Source organism: Delphinus delphis, chromosome 15 (genome assembly GCF_949987515.2).
Source record: "Delphinus delphis chromosome 15, mDelDel1.2, whole genome shotgun sequence".
Taxonomy (NCBI): Eukaryota; Metazoa; Chordata; class Mammalia; order Artiodactyla; family Delphinidae; genus Delphinus; species Delphinus delphis.
Window position 1 is genome coordinate 21,282,890 of NC_082697.1, and position 23,308 is coordinate 21,306,197.

The 23,308-nt window shown below is 45.4% G+C and overlaps 1 protein-coding gene across 7 annotated transcripts in view; it reads left to right on the top strand.

Annotated features, from left to right (window-relative positions):
• The window catches only part of TTI1 (TELO2 interacting protein 1), a 45,497-nt gene that overhangs the window by 17,719 nt on the left and 4,470 nt on the right, over positions 1–23,308 (top strand). For 6 of the 7 annotated variants that reach the window (XM_060030801.1, XM_060030800.1, XM_060030795.1 and 3 more), the window contains 5 exons: positions 3,025–3,234; positions 6,176–6,324; positions 9,257–9,397; positions 11,739–11,943; positions 12,233–12,320. In XM_060030801.1, coding sequence (XP_059886784.1) covers positions 3,025–3,234; positions 6,176–6,324; positions 9,257–9,397; positions 11,739–11,943; positions 12,233–12,320 — 793 coding nt within the window. The remainder of the gene's footprint in view (positions 1–3,024; positions 3,235–6,175; positions 6,325–9,256; positions 9,398–11,738; positions 11,944–12,232; positions 12,321–23,308) is intronic. The other variant, XM_060030802.2, reaches the window with a different exon arrangement.

A 23,308-nucleotide genomic window follows, 5' to 3' on the forward strand; every position in this document is an offset into this window, starting at 1 on the left:
AGAAGATGAATAAACTCAAGGAGCTTTCCTGCTACTGCAGGAGGGCAACAGGACAGTAGCAGAGTGGTCAGGGGACTTGATCATGGCACTTCCTTTCTGAGGAAACGGCATTAGAGCTGAGACCTGAAGGCTGAGAAGGGCCCATCAGTACATATGGAGCTGTCACATCATTTTTATGTTTTTTAAGAACATTCAGGCAAAGGGAACAGCAGGTGCAAAGGCCTGGAGGGAAGAAAGGGCTTGGGGTCTTTGGAGAATGGAGAAGAGATCATTGTGGAGACAGTGACACAAGATGAAATTGGAAGGCTGGGTGAGGATGAATCCCACGGGGCCTTGTAGACCAAGGGAAGGAGTGGGGGTTGTATTTTGCAACCACTCGGAAGCCTGTGTGCTGGACTAGTCACGGGGATGGCAGTGGTGACCAAGAAGAACATGGAAACGCTCCTAAGACTGGCTTACTGCTTATAGATTTTAGACTATGAGTGGCTTCCATGGCCCAAATATACCCCAGGCTTCCATCCTTAGTGTTTTGAGGAACTCTACTACATGTCAGTTTGAGTTTTAAAATATATATTAACAAAAGGCCTATTAAATATATCCTCTCAGGAGATATCTCCATTTGGGCCATGAAAATTGAATTGCCTTGGATTGCCAGTGTCTTTGGTCATCTCTGAAGAGGAATCCTGTGTAGCACCTTTTCTCTAAATTGCAGAGAGGAAAATGAGGATGGTTAAGCTTGACTTGAGAGCATCCTAGGAAAACCAGCAAAAGTGGGGATAGCTTTTCTGAAAGTTTTGAAATAACCCAGCGCACACTTGCATTTTGAATGGTAAGCAGTCCTGGGGAGAGGATCGGTCTCACACAAATCAAAGTAGCACTGCCTGCTGGCATTTCCTCTTGTCATTCGAATTGTCTAACTGATGGTCACTTTTTTAAGATGGGAGTGGAAGTGTGGTCTCAGAGAACTTCCAGAAGGTTTTAAAAGAACCCACTATATCTTTTAGGAAATTGAGTTACCACATACACAGTGTTTCACAGGCATTGACTAAAAAAGCATTAGGTTCCACAGTGAAGGCAAGAACCATCAGTTAAATTACTCCTTAGCACCACCTGCTGATCCAGTGATTATTCATAACAACAAAAAAGTTGGGTAGCTTTGAAAATGAGAAAGCATCCATACCACATACCTCAGCATTCGGAGACTGTGCCACATCCACACATGCAAGGCCGTGTTTTTCTGGACACACAATGTTCTATTGTGTGGCTGCACCATAATTTAAGCAGCCCTTTCTTGGTGGACATTTTGGTTGTTTCCAGTCTTTTGCCCCCTCCACCCCCAAAATGCTGTAGTGTACTCTCTGTAGGTCATTTTGGACATGTCTGAGTATACCAGTAGAGTATATTCCTAAGACAGTTGCTGGCTTAGAGGGTATTACATTTAAATCTGTGATAGATAAAGAGTTTCAAATTGCTCCGTGAAGAGGTTGCACCAGTTTAAACTCCCATCAGCAATGTAAGAGAGCGCCAATTTTGCCACCCCGTCACCCACACTGTATGTTACCTAGCTTTTTGATCTTTGCTAATCCAGTAGGAGAAAAAGTGCACCTTATTACAATTTAATTTGCATTAAGAGTGGTCGAGCTGCTTTGCCTTAAATCTAGAAAATAATCTTTGCAGCATGTCTACTTTTAGCAGTGTAAATGCTGGGCCCTGGCTTTAACCCATTGGGAATGCAGTCCCTCCGAGTACATTAAGGACAGATTTATGCCTGGGCACTGAAGAAATGGCATAATCGATCCCTTCACGTAGGAATCTCCAGGTACTGGACCAAACGCTCTCATATCCAGCATTTGCTCTCTGCTGCTCCCAGTGGCCTGGCCCTGGCGTAGCCCATCTGCTGTTGCTGTGGCTCTGTGCAGATGCTCCTTGATAGAAAAGAGATTAGCAGGTGCTAAAGGTCATCAGAGACTTCTCCCCTGCTGTCTGCAAAAGGAGGGCAAAAATTCAGGCCATAGAGTTTTCTTGTTGATTCATTCTTTAAGTATTAAGAGCCTTTTTTGAAATGAAGCCCTGGGGGACCCCAGTATACAAAAAGAGTTCAAATTAGAGCAGGGCTGGTAAAAGAAGAAATAGAAACTCTGTTCCCACCCTTTAACCTGCTGTCTCTAGGTGCCCTCCCTGTTGTGACCCTGAGACATTTCTGCAGAGCCCTAGGGCTCCTCAAGACACAGTTTGAAAACCACTGGTTCTGTAATGTTTAAGGCTTATTCTGCAGTGACACATCAGAAGTATTGGAGCATCACTAAAAAAGGAAAAGCTTTGGAGAGAAAATGCCAGCCTTCTGAAGTATTTTATATCAGATATCTGTGTGAGACTGTGTCCGTTCTCAAGGCTCTGCAGAGCCTTTCTTCCGCTAATGAGCAGTGTATCCTGCACTCAGAATTTTGTCACTGGTAGCTTTCCTCCAGTCTAGCATATTTATTCATTCAGCATATATTTTGAGCACCCACTCCATGCTGGGCATATTGGCTTTCCAGTGGTGATCAATGGAACACAGTGTCTAATGGGAGATTCAGACACTAAACAATACATACAGAGTAAATACAGTAATTACAAATTGTGATGAGTTGAAAGAAAAGAACATGGTGCTGTATAAGACAGCGTATAAAAGACCTAAGTTAGATTGGCAGGGCTGGGTTGGGGGGGCACGGGGGTCAAGGAATGGCTTTACTAGGTAATGTATATTTGTATTGAAACATGAAAAGTGAGTTGGAATTAACCAGATGTTACAAAGGAGGTTAAAGTATTCCAGATAGTAAGAACAGCATGTGCAAAGGTTCTAAGGCAGGAGGATACCTGGCGCATTGGGCAGCCGGGAGTGGTTAGAAGAGGAGGTTGGAGAGACAGGTAGGGACTGGCTCCTGTGGGCACCATGCAGGCCATGGCAGAGAGCTTATTTTACTTAGAAAGTACTAATGCCTGTTGTCAATGACCAAGGTGATCATTATAACACTTTATTTATAGCCCAGTGGTTCCCAGACGCAGGTCATCTCGGGCAACTCCAAGAGCAAAGTGTAGGGGAAGAGGGAAGTCATTTGAGCCAAAGACCAGCAAGTCCTGAGAAAGGACTTGAGAATACCACAACAGCCGAAGACATTGAACAGTTTGTGCTGAACTACCTCAAGGAAAAGGATGTAGCAGATGGAAATGTCTCGGGTTTTGATAATGAAGAAGGTAACTATTATTTATTTTGGCCTCAGCTGTTTTTTACTTTTGGAAGCAGATTATTGTAAAAACAATGAAACATCATGATAGAAAGTTTGGAAATAAGAAAGGTCACAAATAACCCCCGCCATGCTAACGTAAGCATTCTCTTTGTGTGTAGTTGTTTTCCATCCTTTTCTACTGCAAACCTGTTTTTGTTTGGTTGCAGCCACAGTTTAAATGCATTATACCCTTTTTGCATTTAGTTATATAATAAGGAACTCTTCATGTTGCTATGGAGTTTTCATAATTAATGTTTTAATAGCTGCCACTAAGTATACATTCCCCTGTGGGAAGTTTAGGTTGCTTCTAGCTTTTCACTCTAATAAACAGTGCTGCAGTGCATGATTCTATATGCACGTGACCTTTTCCTTCTTTTTGCATATTTCTGTATAAATCTCAGAAGTGGGATTTCTAGGTCAGGGATATGAACATCATGTTATGCTTGCCAAATTGTCTTTCAGAAAGGTTGTGGCAATTTACACCTTCTCTTCTGCAGTTCAGGATTAATACTGGTTTCACCACAAGCTTGCCAACATTGACTATTACCAGTTTTACTTCTTGCTAAATTAAAATGGTTCTTGTTATTTTATTTTGCATTTCTTTGATTGCTAGAAAGGTTGAACATCTTTCTATATGCATCTTTCCTAACAATTTTTTCTTATGTCCATTATCTTTTCACATGCTTTGTCCATTTATTTTATTTATTGGTAGGAGTAGATTCCAGTGTTTTTCTTACCAATTTATACGATAAAGGAGAAGGGAGTTCAGGCTAGTTGAAGCTCTGGCCTATTGTTTTATTCACAAGCTCAATCTGGAGCTTCAGGTCACGGAAGGATTAATAAATGATTAGAATCTCCTCTGCAAATATAAAATGCCAAGTCATAATGAGCTTGGTGGTCTCAGAACTATCCTAAATCAAACTGAGTCCCAAATTAGTTTGTTAGGTTGGAATAGAGCAGATTTCTTTTTCTTTTTTTTTTTTTTTGGCACTCTACTCTGAGACTCTGATGAACTGAAGCCAATACCTCCAGGATAACAGGAAATACCTCCAGGATAACAGGAAATAGTAGTTCAATGCAACTAACTGCAACAAATTCTTTCTAAATAGCAGGGAAGCATCACAAGGCCCACATAATGATTTATGCAGAGTTGAGTTGTTATTCTCCCCAAGAACAGAATTTTCTAATCAGAAATCTATCAGGCTTTTTCTTCTCAGTTTTGTCTCTTGAGCCAACCCAATCCTTCTCATAAACTGCACCCCTTGCTCAAGCCTAGAAACCGTGAAGAAGAGGCATCTTGATCCCTCATAATCCAGATTTGCCATTCTTGTTTGAAATTCTAGCATTGTCACTGAATCAATTCTTTCATGATTAGGATCTTCTGGTTCTAGCTGATGTTGGCTAGGAGCAGATTGAATGAATCAAATCTTTCTTCCGGTAGCAAAATCCACATCCCTCAGATAACATTTCGCAGTAGGTGAATTTCAAACAACAAATCCTCCTCTAGAAAGAAAAGCACAGCCTTATCATTCTTATAATTATCGTTCATCAAGTACACACCACACACTTGGCATTGTAAGGAATGTTTGGATTGATGTTGGTTTGACATGGGTTTTTTGTTTTAACCACAGTAAGAGCACCTTATATATCTGACGTCCCTTCCTCCAAGAAATCCAAGCATTCTACAAATGCATTTTCATTTATCTTTTCAGCATCTGTTAGAGACAGGTGTGGACTCTACTGTAAGGTTCTGTTTTTCCAGCAGAGGAAACTGAAATGGCAGAAAGTTAGGGGAGCAATGCTTAGCTCAGTGTAAATGAGCACAGCTGGTATTGAGGGTGTGGGGAGACTGGAGGCTATAAGCAGATAGAGGATAACCTTCAGGGGAGGAATTTTGGCCAGGGTTTCATGCAACTCTCAAGTCTTTTTGTTGTTTTAATTTACAAACTTAACACCTATCTCATGCAATGCAACACTCCAGGCAATGAGAAAAATGATAATAGCTGGTGACATGCATCTCATTTAACTCTCTCAGCAAGCAGATGAGGTATACATGCTTTATCCCTTTTTTTCAAATGAGGTGACATGGGATGAGAGGAGTTGCTAATAGGATGTGGAGGCAAGACTTTAGTCCTCTGACCAAACCCCATCCCTGTATATTGCACCAGGCTGCCCTGGTGTTGTCCCTCATACCAAGATGTGTAAGGCTTCATCTTGGCCCTCAGAAGATCTTACAGGCTGGTAGAGAAGACAGACATGTACCCCCTTTAGTCAAAAGATGAACCAAAAGGAAAGGAAAGAGAGTAAAGGGCCAGAGGCCAGCCAGGGAACTGCCAGCCTCGGGGCTCCAAATTAGAATCTTGCCCTCTTATGTTTTTATTTTAAATATTTATTAATGGCAACTTAGAAAAAACTAAGGATATAGGGAAAAAATAAAAATCATCCATTAACTCATGACCCCGTCTCTGTTAATATTTTGAACTTCCTCCTATCTTTATATAAAACTTTATATAATAGTGCTCACATTGTATATGCAATTTCGTATCCTGCTTTTCTCTTTTTAACACAATGTTATTTCATAAGCATTTTCCCTTGTCATTAAAGCCCTTGGTAAATGCAAAATTTCAGGCCCTCATAATGTGCCATTCATTGTATGGATATAGCATGGTTTATATAACCGTACCCCCTTGAGTGGACATGGAAGGTTTTCCCCCAGTTTTTAGCTGTTACAGGTAATGCTTTGGTGAATATCTTGACTCGTAGCTTGACCCAAATTTTACATGGTTTCCTTGGGATCAGTTCCTAGACATTTTCCCTTGTAAGTCTTACTCCTTATCTGAAGTTGGGAGATCAAGTTGGGGTGGGGCATCTCTCGTAAAACACTGCCCCCAGTTATGCTCTTTTTCCAGAGGAGCAGTCAGACCCTCCCGAAGTGGATGAAAATGACACTGATCCCAGTGTGCAGCCACCACTGCCAGTGCAGATCCAAATAGCCACGGACGTGATGGAGCGCTGCATCCACTTGATGTCAGACAAAAATCTGAAAATCCGCTTGAAGGTCAGTGTGCGGCCCTTTCCCTGCATTCACAGAGCTGCGGGACTGAGGTTTGGTCTATTGGCAATGACTACATGGATGAGCAAGGAGCCCGCCCTTATCTCCCAGTGCATGTGCAGTGGCCAAGAGAAGGCATCAGGAGGAATTTATCTGTGGGATGCCAGTCTTACGTCTTTCTGTATCAGCCCAGAGGCCAAAAGGGATCCGAGTCCCCTTGGTAGAATTAAAAACCACAAAGTTTTGGAGCGTTATTGCATCTCCAAGGGGGCAAAAGTCATATGATTTGGAAAGGATATCACTTTCTGAGCTGACTTAATGTGGGACACAGGTTTAAATATTTTGAAGTGGTCATTCGTCCAAGCCTGACGCTAGCCCGTGTCTCTGTTTCTGTTTCCATTTTCATCCTAGGCCTGGCACCAACACTTTTCTTAATCTTACATCCTTGTTTGCTAGCAGTTTCCCAAGCAGCCTCCCCATCAGCAAAGACTTAAACTATACAGTAGTGACTCCGATAACAGGACAGTGGGGCGGGGTGGGCATGGGGGACCCAGCTTTCAGAATCACCTGGGGGCAGATCTTATACCCAAAGGAAAGCACAGCCTGACCCATTCCTCCCTAGCCCCAAACAGGAGTGAGAAACAGCCGCCTCCATGCATTACTGATAGTGATGAGAGCACTTTGCCCTGGTCATGGGTGGGGGCTGGGAAACCCTGACCCACAGATTACCTCACTCAGCATCTGGGTTTTGCGGAATTTGTTTAGTCTTCCCAGAGATACTTCTTAGCATTGTCGGGTTTTCCACTCAGGAGGCACTCTTTAGGAGCCTTTTGTTGGTGGTGTCTGGTTGACACATCAGTAAAGTGTCTTCCCTCTTCTGGAGGCTTTGTAGCAGCGTATATACACTGTAGCTATTGAGAGCATCAACACTGGAGTCAGATCTGCATACCCGGGTTCCAGCCCTGGCTCGGCCCTTCACTAGCCGTGCCACCTGGAGTAAGTCAGTTCACCTTTTTGAGCATCAACTTCTTTATCTGTAAAATGAAAATGATGGTACCTACCTCACTGGGTCATTGACTATAAATATAAAACAGTTAGCATCAGACATGGCATATACACTCATTCACTTATTCACTAAATGCTTATTGAGGACTGCTATAGGTCAGGCAGAGGGTATATAGAAGGAAACTAAGCAGACATGATCCCTGTCTTCATGGAACTTCCTGTCTCTCGAGGGGAAAGGGGTAATACACAAATACATATACGTGGAGGAAATGCTATGAAGGTAATAAGAAGGTTCTATGATAGAAAATTCACCCATGTAGTAAACACATTTTGGGAACCTACTCTACCAAATCCTGTTGAATAAGAGGGAGCTACGTTCTGATTGAGACCAGTTGTCGGGTGATAATGTTTAAGTTGAGACTTAAAGGCTGAGAAGGAGCCAGCCCTGCAGGGGCAAACGGAGGGGGAAGAACATTCCAGGCAGAAGGGGAATGATTCACTGAAGTATGATGTAACTTGCCCAGTTAGTGACAGAACTCAAATCCAAAGCCAGTCAGTGATACCAAAGCCATTTCCACTGTACTACTCTGCTCTCCTGAGGTTTCTCTTATTCCCCTGCCTAACTATTCAGCCCTCAAGGGCAGGGCCTGTTTTGTTCTTTGTTTCTGTTCCAGTTTCCGTGTGACCAGCACACAGTAGTCATCCAGTAAGGGTTTACTGCAGACCTTACTCTGTCTTCCTGACTCAGACGTGTACCTTCCCCTGCTCTGGAAAGGGTGGCCCATATGTGCAGGAGGGAAGCCTGCACTTGGTTATCGTGGCGACCACTGCCTGTGACACTGAGCAGGTCGTCTGTCTTCAGTGAGCTTTGAGACATGAGAGATCAGGAAACATATTCTCAGGGAAGATAAAAACCCCAATTTACATCTAGTCTACCCCAGACCTTTCTTCTGAGATTGACCTGTGTCCCAGCTGCCTACTTGACCTCTCCATTTAGAGGTAACAGAACTTGATCTCACCCACCCTCCCGGTTTCCTCCTTCTCCTTTGTTCCTGTCTCATTAAGCTGCACCTGCATCTATTCAGTTGCTAAGCCTGAACCCAAGCAGCTCTTTTTGATTCCTCTCGTCATCTCCCCAAGAGTGAGTCCTTCAGCAATTTAAGCCATATCATCTCCAAAACAGATCTCAAACCCTTCACTTCTCTGCCTCAGCCACGACCATGTAGCCGCGTAACTCCCCGCCTCCCATGTGGACGTGCGCCATGGCTCCCTCAAGGGCCTCCTCACTTCTCACTCCCACTTCAAGTCCCTTCTCCACTCAGCAGCCAGAGTGACTTTTTAAAAACAGGAATTGTATCACAGCACGTGCCTGAACATTTCCACGGCTCCCCACCACATTCAGTACAAAATTAAAGTCTTAATGTGACGTCATCGAGGTCCAGTCCCATCCTACCCCTCCTCTGTCACGCTTCACGCTGCCCTGCTTTAGTTTTCTAAGCATTGCAAGCTCTCCCTCCTCTGGGTCTTCCTCGTTACTGTTTCCAGTATGCCTCCTTATAGAAGTTACTTCCTCAGAGAAGCCCTCCCAACAGTTTGTATTGTATAGATCCCCCCCCCTTTAGTGTCTTGCATTTCCCCCTTGACTTTCCTTCCTTGTACTTGTCACAATTAGTAGTCATTCATCCCGTTATTTCGGTGTTATCTGAAGTCTTTCCCCAGTTGACCATAAGCCAAGGAAAGGAAATGTAAGTATTTTGTCCCTGTGTGCCCCCCACCCAGTACCTAGCCAGTGCTTGGCATGTAGTCAGGACTCGTAAAGATTTCCTTGACTCATGAGTTTCTAAGTTTTACTCTTTTAAAATGGTGACTTGATCCCAGGTATTTGGTTTCAAGCCTTGACTATCTGCCGAAATACTGTCCTCTTTTCTTGCAGGTTTTAGATGTGCTGGATCTGTGTGTGGTTGTTCTGCAGTCCCACAAGAACCAGCTCCTTCCCTTGGCTCATCGGGCCTGGCCCTCGCTCGTGCACCGACTCACAAATGATGACCCCCTGGCAGTGCTCAGAGCCTTCAAGGTACTGCACTATTGCCCTACCGCCATCAGTCATGGGGATGGAGGGAAGTGAGCACAGAGCTCAGTGGTGTCTTTTGGGGGTAGTTCTCTTTTTATCCAATTGTGACCTACTATACCTTGAAGAAAGTATAGGCAAATAAGAAAAGCACAAAGAAGAAAATAAAGTCAGTTTCCTTTTGAATTTGAAGCAGAGAGAACTAGTAGATGAAAAGGGCCACCGGTATTCATTGAGCACCTCCTCTGTGCCGGGCGACATGCTTGGCACTTCACACATGAGCTCATCTCCGTACAACAACCTTATAAGGAAGATACTGGTATCCCCATTTTTGACAGAGGAGGAAACAAGCCCAGAAAGTTAAGGAACTTTCTCAAGATCACACAGCTAGGAAGTGATAGTACCTGAATCTGAGTTCATGCCCATGTTCTGTGCACGGCACAAGAGTCAAGATGAAGACTGACTAGGTTCTAGCAATGGGCATCCTCTGTCCAGCTGAGTGACTCTGGACAAAGCCCATGACCACCTATCCCACCTTTCTCATAGTTGTTGTCGTCAAGGATAAAGTGGGACCATTTAGTGAAATGCTTTGAAAAGTTAAAAGCCCTCTGTGTATGTAAGGTATTATTCTCCCTGACTTAGTTTGGCTTATATTAGCACACATATTTTGGTTTATTTATTTATATCCTTCCTTGTTCTGAAAAGCACTTAAGGCAAGTTACAGAGATACATTTACCATAGCAAGCTAACATCAATTAGAAGTGGGTGAGCAAGGTGAGGCAAAGAAAAAAGATGCGTAGGGTATAGAATGAAGCCAGGAATGCAGCTAATATACTTGGCTAAAGTATTTTGTTTCTGTAAGATTCTTCAGCATATACTGGACCAAAATGTAAGCTTACATTTAAAACATATAAAAAAATCGTTAATATTTTTTTCCAAACCAAAATACACAAAATGACACATACACGCACACGCACATGTGGGTGGGGGGGGGAGAGGGAAGGAGGGAGGTTGGGGAGAGGAGAAGGAGGGAGGTCTTGCTAAGTCACTCAGATGTGCCGTTTTCCTTTATGAAAATTAATAGTTTATCTGAAATGACAGCAAATATAGAAAAATGAAAAAATATAAAGATACGTGCACTGTAACTGAGGCTGCTTTTCCACTCCCAGACCCATTAGTGACCCTTGAGGTCCGTAAGGCCTTGTGCAGTCTTGCTGAGGGCCCTGAAATATGTGCCTTGTTCTCTACAAAGTTGGTAAATGTTCTCTGTCCTGGATATGCCTTGCTTACCAATTTTTTTGGTTTATTTATTTATTTAACTTATTTATTTTTGGCTGTGTTGGGTCTTCATTGCTGTGTGCGGGCTTTCTCTAGTTGCAGCGAGCAGGAGCTACTCACTGCGGTGGCTTCTATTGTTGAGCAGCACAGGCTCTAGGCACGTGGGCTTCAGTAGTTGTAGCACACAGACTCAGTAGTTGTGGCACACAGGCTCTAGAGCGCCAGCTCGGTAGTTGTGGCACACGGGCTTAGTCACTCTGTGGCATGTGGGATCTTCCCGGACCAGGGATTGAAGCCGTGTCCCCTGCATTGGCAGGCGGATTCTTAACCACCACGCCACCAGTGAAGTCCCTTGCTTACCAATTTTTAAAGAAATTCTTATTATCCTGTATACTCAGTCTTGTGCAGTGGGGCAAAACGTTTCAATATGTTCTGCTTGAGAAGGTTTAAAACAAGACATGCAAAGAGACTGCCTGTCGTGAAAGATGGAATGAGGGTGATGTACATAAGAGATTGTGCCATGGAACAGAAGGAACTCTGACTCGGCTCGGATCACTGGGGACCCTGTCCTGACCCAGCCAAGGACCTCAGCCAGCCACTGCCCTTTTCGATGCCTGTACGTGGCAGCAGCTGAGCTGGACCTCAGCTACTGGGCCTGTTTATGTTTGTTCAGCTAGCTAGAGTTAAAAGCACAAGTCTTTCCTCAAGGGATGTTAGGGAGATTCGAGAGATGATCTATGTGAACTGCTTTAAGCTCTTTTTTTTTTTTTTTTAACAAAAAAGGAAGGGAAATCCAGGTATTAACCATACTATTTATCCAACCCAAGATTCCTTTGAATTATTCTCCATGTAATCTGTATTTATGGATAGAAGCAGCCATGCCTCGGGAGCAGAGACCTCCAAATTCATAACTGTCAGAATCACAAACCGTGGGCAAGGAATTAACAGCAATAATTCTATTTTTCTTTTTTAAGCAGAGACCTAGATGAAATTGAATTAGCAAACATTCTTTTAGTGCTCTCGCTGCCTTGGCAACGTTCAGTCACTGGGTTGGGGTCTGTTTCCACAGGTTTTGCGTACCCTGGGAGGCAAGTGTGGCGATTTTCTAAGGAACCGGTTCTGCAAAGATGTCCTGCCAAAGCTGGCTGGCTCTTTAGTCAGCCAGGCTCCCATCAGTGCCAGGGCTGGACCAGTTTACTTCCACACGCTGGCCTTCAAGTTGCAGCTGGCCGTCTTGCAGGGCCTGGGCCCCCTCTGTGAGAGACTGGACCTAGGTAGGTACCAGCCAGTCTCACCTGGGCACACACACTGTACACTGTCTCACCCCCATCCTTGCCCTCCTCACTCAGCCATGCTCCTGTCATCTCCTGTCCTGTGCACATCCTTCCATCTCACTTTGGCCTCATTTATCCATTTACCTTGCTGTGTTTTTTGACTTGGGATGGAGTACAGAGCCCACAGCATCTTGCCTAGCTGTGCCAGTTTCATCAGACAGCAGTTGGTGCCTGCTCATCCCCACTGAAGCCTGAGGGCCAACGCTTGTTTTGTTTTTCCTCTCTGCAGGTGAGGGTGACCTGAATAAAGTAGCTGATGCCTGCTTGATTTACCTCAGTGCCAAACAGCCCGTGAAATTACAAGAGGCTGCCAGGAGGTACGTCTGCTTGATCACCCGCATCTCTTTACGTTTGTCCTAAATTATAGATGATTTGCTAATGGGGAGCAGAGTTGAGGCATCTCTGTTCTTTTCTCTTCTCTCTCTTCTTGCCTGGTTAAGATGATTTCTTTAACTGTGCCAACATCTAGAGATGGTATTTTTACTAGACACATTTCTCTTTGAAAGTAACCTTTTCAGCTGCTGCAGCATCAGCAACAATTCCAAAGGGGCAAAAAGCAGAAAGGTGGTGTCTTGTAGGGGACAAAGCACTCTCCTGGTCAGAGGGTGATCGGCTTCTAGGCCCTACTCTTCTGGTGACCAGGTGACCCTGGCACCTCTCTCTCAGCTTCCTCATCCACAAGGTGAAAGCATTGGATTATTGATCTAGCAAACCTTGGCTCCACAGAGCATCTTAATGGGTGTCAGGTGCCGTGAACCCTCACAAATTGTATGCAGAATTGTGTGTGTGCAAGCAGACATGTACGTATCTGTTTCTAGACAGATTCCACATCATTCATCCGATTATAATAGGAGTCTGTGAACCAAGAAACGTTCAAAACCACTGGACTAATGATTTAAAGGGCCTTTTCAACTCTGAAATTATGTGATTCTAATTTCTAAGAGTTTTGCTTATTAGAGAGTAGCTGTACCACCTCTAACAGGAGAAGCTATGTCTGGTTCCTAGAGTCCTAAAGGCTATTTATCAAAAGCTAAAACTCTGAGCACAGGAGCATTCCCCAGACTTGAGACCCAAAATGTACCCTGACCCCCTTTCCCCAGCTCTCCTTCTAGCCAGGATCAGCCTGTGCCCTGGAACTGCCAGCCCTGGACATCTGCAGCTGGGGTGAAAGCCGGCCTGTCTGGCCTGGCACTGCCTGCCGCTCTGGGCACTGCAGCTCCACCTCCCCGGGCAAAGAAACAGTCCTTCCCACTTCATCAGCTTCTGGAAATGTGTCCCTGATCTTCCTTGGTGCGGTAGGCGTCATCTTACTCCCTGAAGGGCTGAAAGGCTGCTCTGTCTGTGAAATGAGGAAAGCCAACTTGCTCCCTTATAAGCCTTGCACTCTCTTGGAGCGATGGAAATATCTCTTTGAATTGACTTATTATCCTTTGCAGTTTTCTGCTCTTGATTTCCCCAGTTCCGTTTTTTCTTTCTGTCCCTTTCCTGTCACATCCCCTAGGCCCAGAATCCATCATGGTTTCTCAAGCACAGGGGTGCATCCCAAAGAGCTTCTTGTCCCCGGACATTCTTATTCCTTAAAGAACCAACTTAGGATGAAAATAGTCCTCCTCCGGGCAGTGTTCCTGAAGCTAATTGTGCTATGACTTAAAGTACAACTCACAAACATGATGAATCCATCTTGAAGCAAATTCTTCTGGGTGCCTGTTACAGCCAAGAGTCCCAAAGATCTGGTTTTCTCATTCCCTGTCCCATTCTACTCTTCCTACACCCGCCCCATACCCATCCTTCAAGTTTAGACCCATCAAACAAGCTTATATTCACAATTCATTATCTTTTCATTTCTAATTTTCCTTATTTGCTACTGAAAGCAGTTAAACCCGAATTGGACCTTACTGACTCTTGAGTTGGAATTCCAGGTGCCTTGCGGGGAGGAGATTGCAGCCAGAGGCCTGACTGCAGCACCTCTTTGTTCCACTTGAGGTTGAGTCAGATGACCTCCCTCTGACGGGCGGGGCAGGGAGGAAGTGCAAAGTTGACTGCTTTACGTACATATCATCTGCAAACTTATTTTGAAGTCAGGGAAAAAAATATCTGTGTTGTCCTTGATCAGGAGCTGACTTGGCATCTTGATTCAGAAATTAATAAGCTCTCTAAATAGGAGAAGCCGTCTGGGACAATAGGAAATCTGGTCTCTTTGTGAGTCTCATTACAGAGCGAAGAGAGGGAGATGGGTGGGCCAATTAGTATGAAAACAGTCAGACCTCCGGGAACTAATGAGGTCCCTGAGTGAGACAGAGTTCCCAGCTCAGCAGGTGGCCGCACATCCATCCGGTTGTTTGTCCTGAATTCTTCTCTTTCCATCACACCCCACATCCATTCCAGAAGTGAAGCCTGTCTACCTAACTTGCAAAATCTCTCTTCAAACTGCTTCTCTTCACCTCCAAGCTGCCAGGGCAGGCCAGGTCACCCTCATCTCTTACCTGATCCCCTGCAGGAGCCTCCACCCCAGCCCCCCGCTTTCACACATGCCCTTCAGTGTTCCCCACACAGCTGTCAGTGACACCTCCACCCACTCAGGGGAGAAGAGAACGCTGTGTGTTCTTTGCCAGGGCCCAAGGGGGAGATCTGTAGCCAGAGGGTTACAAAAACTCAAGCTTCAGCTCCGTATTCAAAAGAACTAGTGAAAGCCAGAGCCACCCAGAGACGCCCCAGTTCCCTCAGAAGTAGTGACTTTCCGACACTGGGCAGCTGACCGGCTGGCTTTGGATCAGGCGGGGCTGGTGAGGAAACCTGTGAGGGCAGGTGGCTGCTCTGAGGCCTCCTGCATTCTCAGAGAGGTGGATGAGCAGCTGTGTCTGTAGGTGTGGCAGGTGGCGGTGGGGACCTCTGCAGAGCAGCCTCCCTCACGTTGGAATGGAGGCGAACTCGCAGCTCCGTGAAAGTTCCTCTTTGTGTGCATTACAGTTGGATTTTTCCTTCCTCCTGTTTGCTTCTCCTGGCTCCAAAGAATGACCAAGCCTGTGTTTGCTTTTTTAATTTGTCGTATTAAATAGAGCCTTTGTGGCAGGCTTTTACATCCAGGCTGTAAACTCTAGAAATGGAAATTGATCAGGGGGTGGTTGATACAACCAAGGCTGTAAATGCTAAGAACGGAGAAGCCATTCCAGTTTAATGCTTTTATCTAGCAAATGTGCCTTGTAAGGAGGGACATAAATCTTGCAACTTGGTTGGGTGGGGGGCAGTTGGGGGGCGGGGGTAAGAGCAGGGTGTAACCTTGCCATTTGTTACCACCAGGTGTCACTGTGAACTGGCCATGCAAGAAAAAATACCGACTCCCCCAGAGTCCACCTAGTTAAATGACTTCAGTGGCTAACAAATGAGAAAACCATATTTGGGGTATGGGAAGAGGGGTCAGCATATCATGAGCTGTAAATAAGGCCGAGTCCCTGAGAATAAGCACTGGATTACAAAATAACAGGTTATATCAGCCACGCCTGCATCTCAACCTTGGCAGACTTAACTGATATAAATTCTCCAGTGGCCCTAGAAGCCTCTGAGATACCTCCCAGCATGCAGTGGGCCTCCACAGTTCTGTGCCTTCCTGGCCACGGAGCTCTTCCTTCCTGCATATGAAAGGAATTTGAGATGAGAGCACATTCCCCAAATTTCTGTTTTTTTCCTTCCAACCAGTACATGCTCTCAGCCTGGTTCAACTCAACTCCATTAAAACCACACTCCTTGGGCCTCTCTCTGAGCAGCCTCTGAGGCTCCCTTTCTTGTGCATAAATCAGTCAGTCTTCCACCCTGGGGCTAAACGGAACAAAACTAGGAAATATCTATTTTTTAAAAGTTGAAGTCCATACCCAACAATGCTCTTAGGCCACGTGGTTTCCACCTGTCAACCCCAGAACCCAGGTGGGGACGCAGGGTGCCAGCAAGTAGTGACCAGCCTGTTGCACCTCCTGGTTGTACAGGTGCTGGGTGCTGTGGTTCCTGATGTGTGTGGTGGGGAAGGGAGAGGGCCCTCCCATCTTCCTCGCTTAGCCATTGTATGTACGGGCAAAGGGCACCAGCCTTGGAGGTGGACAAACCTAGGTTCACATCTTACTGGCTCTGTGACCTTGAGCAAATGACTTCATTTCCTTGCACCTCATTTCCTTCCTCTGTAAACTGGGTTTGGTGATAACACCTTCCTCCAGAACCATCATGCGGATGAATAGCATTAATATGTAAGAGAGTACGCTCGGCGTTCATTCATTCTGCTGATTGGCTGAGGAGCTGCTGTGTGCCCGGCACTGTTGTAGGCACTGAAAAGAGAAGGGAGCAGGAGAGAGGAGGCCTCTGCCCTCATGGTGCTTACGTTCTGGAGTTTTATTTATGTGTGTATACACACCCTTATGGGAGATATATAAATTTGCCAAATATATAATGTGTTGTGTATATGTTACATGTACACGTATACACTTGGGCATGGAATTTCTTGTTGGAAGCCTGCTTCATCTTGACTGAAATCTAAACTGGGGTTTTCATCTCAGAAGGATCTCTTTCATGTTAATTGTTCTACCTCCTCCTACCGCCTTTTGCATGAGAAGCCAGGACCAAGAGTTTGAAGGTTCATTTACTGACGGACTTCCCCGCTTTCTTTCTAGCAGTAGGATCCCAGCCCATCAAAAATGCAGCCGCTGCCTTCAAACCCTGGAGGAAGTCAGACTGGCAGAGGCTCTTTCATTTCATCCCCGTCAGAGCCCCAACTCCTCTCACACGTGGGCCTATTATATTTGGATGGATCAGGAGCCACAGAGGTGATCCAGTAGTTCAGCTGAGCTTGAAATTAGTAGCTCATCCCCTTAAATGGTGTGGGCAGTTTGTTTGAGCTTGGGCTGCAAAGCCGTTTCCTATGGAAATGAGGGCACTCCTAATGTTTTCCCTTTTGACATTCGATTAATAGTTGACAAATCCAGACCCAAATAGTTAGCTTTCCCATTATCCATCTTTTGACAGGCATTGCTGCTTTTCTCTTCAAGGCTCATTGTTCTAAAAATACACTCAGATCTGAAGCTGTTCACTGTGCATATATAGGCATGATTTCCTGGTGTCAAAGATAAGAGACATCTGCCATGCAGATTACAGACAAAGTGGGTTGCTGAGTTTCAGATCTGAAGGCAGGGACCTCTGTGCTACTAAAATCAAATGCAGCCAGCCCTTCCCCTGCTTCCTTGGTGTTGTCATGTGATTGATAATCTGCCAGGGTCATCCATTTCACCACCCAGTTGGAAAGCCGAGTGTGGGGCGTACATGCACTTGTATATGCCATACTGGGTCAGGAACCACGATGCTCTTGGCGGGAGATCGAGCCTGGTAGGTGGACCACGTGCACAAAGTAGATTTCAAATATCAGAAGCCTTGGCCGACCACAGGGTGGTCATTTCATCCCTTTGCAGGGGAGGCAGGAGTGAATGTTGATGATCTCAGCACCAAGTAAAGTAGCCAAGGACATGGCCTCAATTGTCTTATTATATGTGTATTTATTTAAAAGATGCTTTAGAGTCTCTTATTAGCCACGTACTGTGTTGAGAGTTCTAAGCTGAAGATCAAGGTAGAGTTGGCCTCACATCGCTGTTCAGTAGTGGTATACCCTTGGGCAAATTAATTTCCTTCTCGAAGTCTCAATTTCCTCATCTATAAGACTAGAATAAGCATATCTATTTTTTCCACCTAATAAAATTATCACAAAGATTCAGTAAAGTCATGTATATTAGTCTTTAGCACAAAATGTCAGCCCAGAGTTAAAAAGTCAATCAATAATACTTGTTATCAGTATTTAAACTTCCTCCTCATTCCAAAAAAGACCTAAAGCATCTTATAAACTTAAGTGTATGCAGCAAGGTAAATAAGAAGTGAAGACATTTTTTAAGGGAAAAATAATAAGAGGGAGAACAAGGTGAAGCCAGGGTTGAGGTTAATATATAAAATGCAGGCTTTGAACTCTTCACCTCCGCTAGAGATGAGCCTGCAGCGTGGCTCTGGGCCTCCTAACAGACAAGGCAAAGAGGGAAACGCATCTGCTGCACAAATTCCAGTCATCACTGAAATAAGAAAAGAAAGCTTTTAGAAGGAAGCACAGCTCTGGAATTCCCTTGGTGCTGAACCCTGAGAAAATTTCCCCATGGGCTATGTTAGAAGAACGCTAGGTACCATTGTGACTGATTATTCCTAATGTCCTTGCAGTAAATACAGAAGTACATTTCCTAGAGCTGTTTCTGATGACTCCATCAGTGGAGGCTGCTGGCTTAGTGCCAGAGCGTGGGTTACAGGAAAACAGTTTGGGGGTGGTGGGCAGGGGGGCGCAAAACAGGTAGGTTGCCACGAAGATGTCTTTATCTGCAAGGGTGTGAATCTTCCAGGGAGGACCAGGAAACGCTGCATGCGGCCTGAGAGTGCAGACGGCCGGGGCCACTTTGAAATCTGCGCCCAGCAGCGTTGTCATCATGGGATCTAGGCCGAAGGTGGGGCCTGGAGCGGGGAGAGCTGGCCAGATGGAAAGGGCTGCTTTTAGATTCTGCCCCAGTGGGATTTAAACCCTTCTTGGTTCTGGCTTATTTTTGAATTGTCAGTAACAGATTGGGCCTCTCAGTGCCATATCTTTTTAAATATGCACAAAGCAATGGAGTCATTCCACAGCATCTATGGTACTTTGTCTTGTGGTACTTCAGGGACTCGATTATCATTGTAAGCTTCCACTGGTGTTTATGGTTTTAAATCCTGTCCCCGTTGCATTTAAATATTTTTAATATCGGCCTCTGTGTGAGTGTGTGGGTTGGCGATCGATAGATGAATGACTGTGAACAGGTAAATAGAGTTAAGTCGAATGAGTATGTATAGCTGCAGAGGTAATTGGTAGTATTTATTTGGAGAGTAAATTGTTGCTTCAAGTCATAATCCTCCATTTCCAACATTTAGAAACAAAAAACGACCCGCGTGCAGGGGAAGATAGCTAAATTGAATAGCAAGAAAGGACAGGCTTGAAATACTGGTTAACGGATGAACCGAGACCCATTAGAGTAAATTACTGAGTATGGAAGCATTGCCCCATTGCTTGCTGGCTCGGACACGTCGACACCCTGAGCATCCGTTTATTTAAAAGGAAACACACAACCTCATTTGTAGCATCATCATGTACGGAGTCACGGGAGAAGAGATGGCCACAGAAAAAAAGAGTGTGAAGGCTGTTCTGCCAGAAGGGGAATAACAGGGAAGCCAAAATAACTTTGCAGGTGTGCCTGCTTTCCAACAAGTGAGTTTACCCTCCGATTGCGTTTAGTCGTGCCCACGTAGAGATAGCCTGTATCGTGTCCCTAAGGAGACACCCTGAATAACTTCTTCAGATGCCCCGAAATAAATAAATAAATAAATAAACATCACAAAGCCGCAAGTCCTTTACCACCGGCATTTACGCAGACAGCTCATGAGAGCATTTTATAAACCCAGAAAGAGACAAGGAGCAGCAGATCCCTCAAGCAAGTAATTGACAGAGAAAGAATAGCCTGTCACCCAGGAGAGCTGGGAGCTCTGAATTTCAGTTAAGTTTATTTAGCTTTGCTGGGCCTCGATTGGCTAGAGGTTTTCTAGAGCTCCCCTTGAGCAGGTGTTGTCTAACCCAAGATGGTGAGGACGTACTCTGTAATATTTGCATCTTCAACAGAGGGGTGTCCTTTTGCTGCATTTGGGGTGAAAGGGCCCATGATCCAGCCCCTATGCTTGAGAACTGCTGGGAGTGTTGGAGCTGGAAGGGGGTTAGAACTGATCTGATTGATGTACAGAGAAGTGACTTGCCATGTCCCCACCTCAGGAATCCTTCCCCGGCTCTGGCCCACCTGTGACTTGAGCCTGGCCCTCTTTACATTGTATCATGGGCTTCTGTGGTCAGTCTGTCCTCCCCACCAGACAGGGAGCGCTGAGGCCAGAGCCTTTGTCCATCCGTCTTTGTGTCCCACGCACCTGACGCAGTGCCTGAGCTGGACCAGGTGCTAGTAAACATTTGGTGAACCACGCAGAGAGGGAACCAGACCCGGCCAGCCAGATTCTAGCAGCACATTTCCCAACTCCCCAGGCGACATCACCCCCAGCTTTGTCACTCGGAGCACCTGATATTGATCATAAAGGAATGAGTCCCTTCTGTTGGTTTGGTGTCTGGAGTTTATTAGGTACTTACTGATACCCGTCAATTGTAGATAGGGCTGAAGTGCAGGGAAATGGCTGCCTGCATGAAGTGAAATTCAATAAAACCGCATTTTAAGTGAAAAATCAGTATAAACACCAGGCTTCTTTGCCATGGAAACAGAGGTTGCTTAGAAACTGCCTAACAGCGAGTTCTAAATTTTTTAAAGTCAAGTTATCATTTAAGCTACAGGACCCTACAGGTTATTGAGAGATAATCACTCGCCTCAGGACACTCGGAGGCAGGAGGCACAGCTGAGTGGCTCCCGAAACTCTGGGGACCAGATAATCTCTTGATAACTGGGCTCCTTGGAGCCACTGATTCGGGCCTGGGGGAAAGAGAAAGAAATTTTTGTTCAGGAGTTAAATGGTGTACATATATTTTTTTAAAGTGTTTCTCTTTGGGTTTGAAAAAAGATGGAGTCAGCCACTTGGCATGTTCAACAGCCATCTCGGCCATGTCTCAAGATGTGTTAGGAACATTTTCCAGGCAGTTACTCCTATCACTTCAAAGCAGAGGTCTCCTCTTTGTCTTTTGTCTTTTGATTATGCAAAAGGATGCTTTCGAGGTCTTCAGCCTTCTTCCCTTCATTGTCTGGGAGCCCCTCTCGCCAGCTCAGAAAGGGCAGGAACTGGTCCCAGGACAAAGCAATACTGGAGTTTGGGGGAAAACTGGGCGGCTGAGTACTCAGACAAGACCTCCTGGGTCTCAGGCTCAGCTCCCAGGGCCTCAAAGTGAACAGGGGTCCAGGTTCAGAATTTGTCAGTGTTTAGAGTTCAGCGGGTTGCATGCCTTTTGCCAAGCAAGAGCACAGCTATGCCTGCCAGCCACCTGGTTGCATGGCACGGCATTTGCTCCCGACCTCAGGCATGCAGAGGGCAAAGAATATTACATTCGTTTCTTCCTGAAAGTAATGGACAAAATTACAACCCCAGTGGCTGAGAATTGGGACCCCTATCAAGTCAGTATGAAGGAAATTATGACGGAAACAAAAGACAAATGTTCTGCCCTTTACAGAGCATCTGAGAATTTTCCATGGTATGGCAGTGCTGCCAGGGTTGGTAGTGATAATTATTCCTTAGACACACACACACTCTCTGGAAGGAACAGTGTTTTCATTATACACTTCAGAGTGTTTTCCTGCACCTCATCTCCTGAGAGCCTCAGAACAAACCTGTGAGGAGGGTCGGGTAGGTGTGATTATTTTCCTTTGGAGAAGGAGGAAACAGGTTCACAAAGGCAAAATAATTTGCTCCCGGCCGCAGAGGTGGAGAAGAAACTTGCGTTGCCACCTGCAATTCTGGGGATTCTACCTCTTTAAGAGCTCAGAAGTGAGACCCAAAATAATTTGTCCAAGAGTATGGCTCTAGCTTACTAAAAGAAGATGAACGTTGCACACGATTTTTCCTTTGCCTCCCTGTTGGCATTTTATTTAGGGATCTCGAAGGGCAAAGAGAGTGGCTTCCTGCCTTTTCCTTTCCTGCCAACGAGTACAACACCCGCATTTAGTAAGTTAAAAAGGAGACCAAAAATGAACACTGCGACGTTTCCATGCCGTGTAAGTCAGAGCAGAGCTGTGACTGAACTGGGCCACGGCACCACTTTGCTGGGTGTCGCCCAGATCAAAATACTCCTTGAAGCTGAGGGTGTGCCCATGCTGCAGCTTGTTCCAGTTCTTGAAGGGGAAAAAAAAAAAATCAAATGAAACCATTTGCATTTTAACAGTCTTTGGCACCAGGGAAAACTGTCAACTGTGTCACATGTAAATAGAAATCTGCTTCCCATTTTTGGTGCATTTTTTTCATAATTTCCCGTGCCACTCTAATTATCAAAGATATTTTTGTTTTTAAACAAAAATTGTCTCCCACGCAGGCCCCATCTCCTTTCTGCGGTGAAGTGGAAACGATGAATTAGAATATTCCAATCACTTCTCCAGCAACCACCGCTGAGGTTATAAATTCAAGATTATCCTAAGTAAAGAAAACTTAAATTGTTCGGGCACAAAACAGGCCAGAAAGTGTGTCAAAGTGCCCCCTCCACCTGTCTCCCTTGCCTCCTTAGCATATGTCTGTTAAACCCAAGGAAGAAAGCAGAAGTGGCTTCACCGGGGCTTCCCTGGTGGCGCAGTGGTTGAGAGTCCGCCTGCCGATGCAGGGGACACAGGTTCGTGTCCCGGTCTGGGAAGATCCCACATGCTGCGGAGCGGCTGGGCCCGTGAGCCATGGCCGCTGAGCCTGCGTGTCCGGAGCCTGTGCTCCACAACGGGAGAGGCCACGACAGTGAGAGGCCCGCGTACCGGGAAAAAAAAAAAAAAAAATTGGTTTCACCAAAGTAAAACCCAAATCCCCTGACGGCATAGGCTTTTTAGATTAACGAAATTAAAAACAGAATTTAGCTCTGTTCAGCAAGCATTTACATTCCTGTCTGATGCCCAGCAGTACGGGAGAGGCTCCTAGGAATGGTCATCAAAAATAAAATGTGATCCATCAAATAGATTCTATCCGCTGTTAGTTGGTAGACAGGGATCGCATGTGGGAGGCCCTGTGTAGGGCTGGATCTGTGTTTTCTCGTTTAAACCCCAGCAGAACCCTGGGTGAAGTACATCTCCAGTTTTAGAAATGAGGAAACTGAGACGGAGGCAAGCCATACAGCTAGTGACATCTGCGGTAACGTGACTCCTGTTAGTAACATCCTTGGTTCTTCCTTGGTAGTGAGCAGTTGACCTCTCCTTTAGATCATTTTACAGAATATAACTTACTTCAAAGAGGGATGCCATCTGAAATCATTAGTGTGCAGCATAATAAGTCCCTTATTAAACATGAAACCTGTTCAATCAAGTATTGGTTGAATGCTAACCATGTGCCGTGCTAAGTGCCTGAGATACAGCAGTGAACCAAACAGACATGGTCCCTGCCCTCAGGGGCTTGTGCTGTGAGGAAGGGAGATGGGAGATGGTCAATAAACAGGCAATTGATAAATGCTGGGGAGGGTGTCCTGAGAGAGAGAAATAAGGGGCAACCACCTAGGTGACATGGTCAGGAAGGCCACCCTCTCTGCACGGGTGATACGTGAGCTGAGATGGGC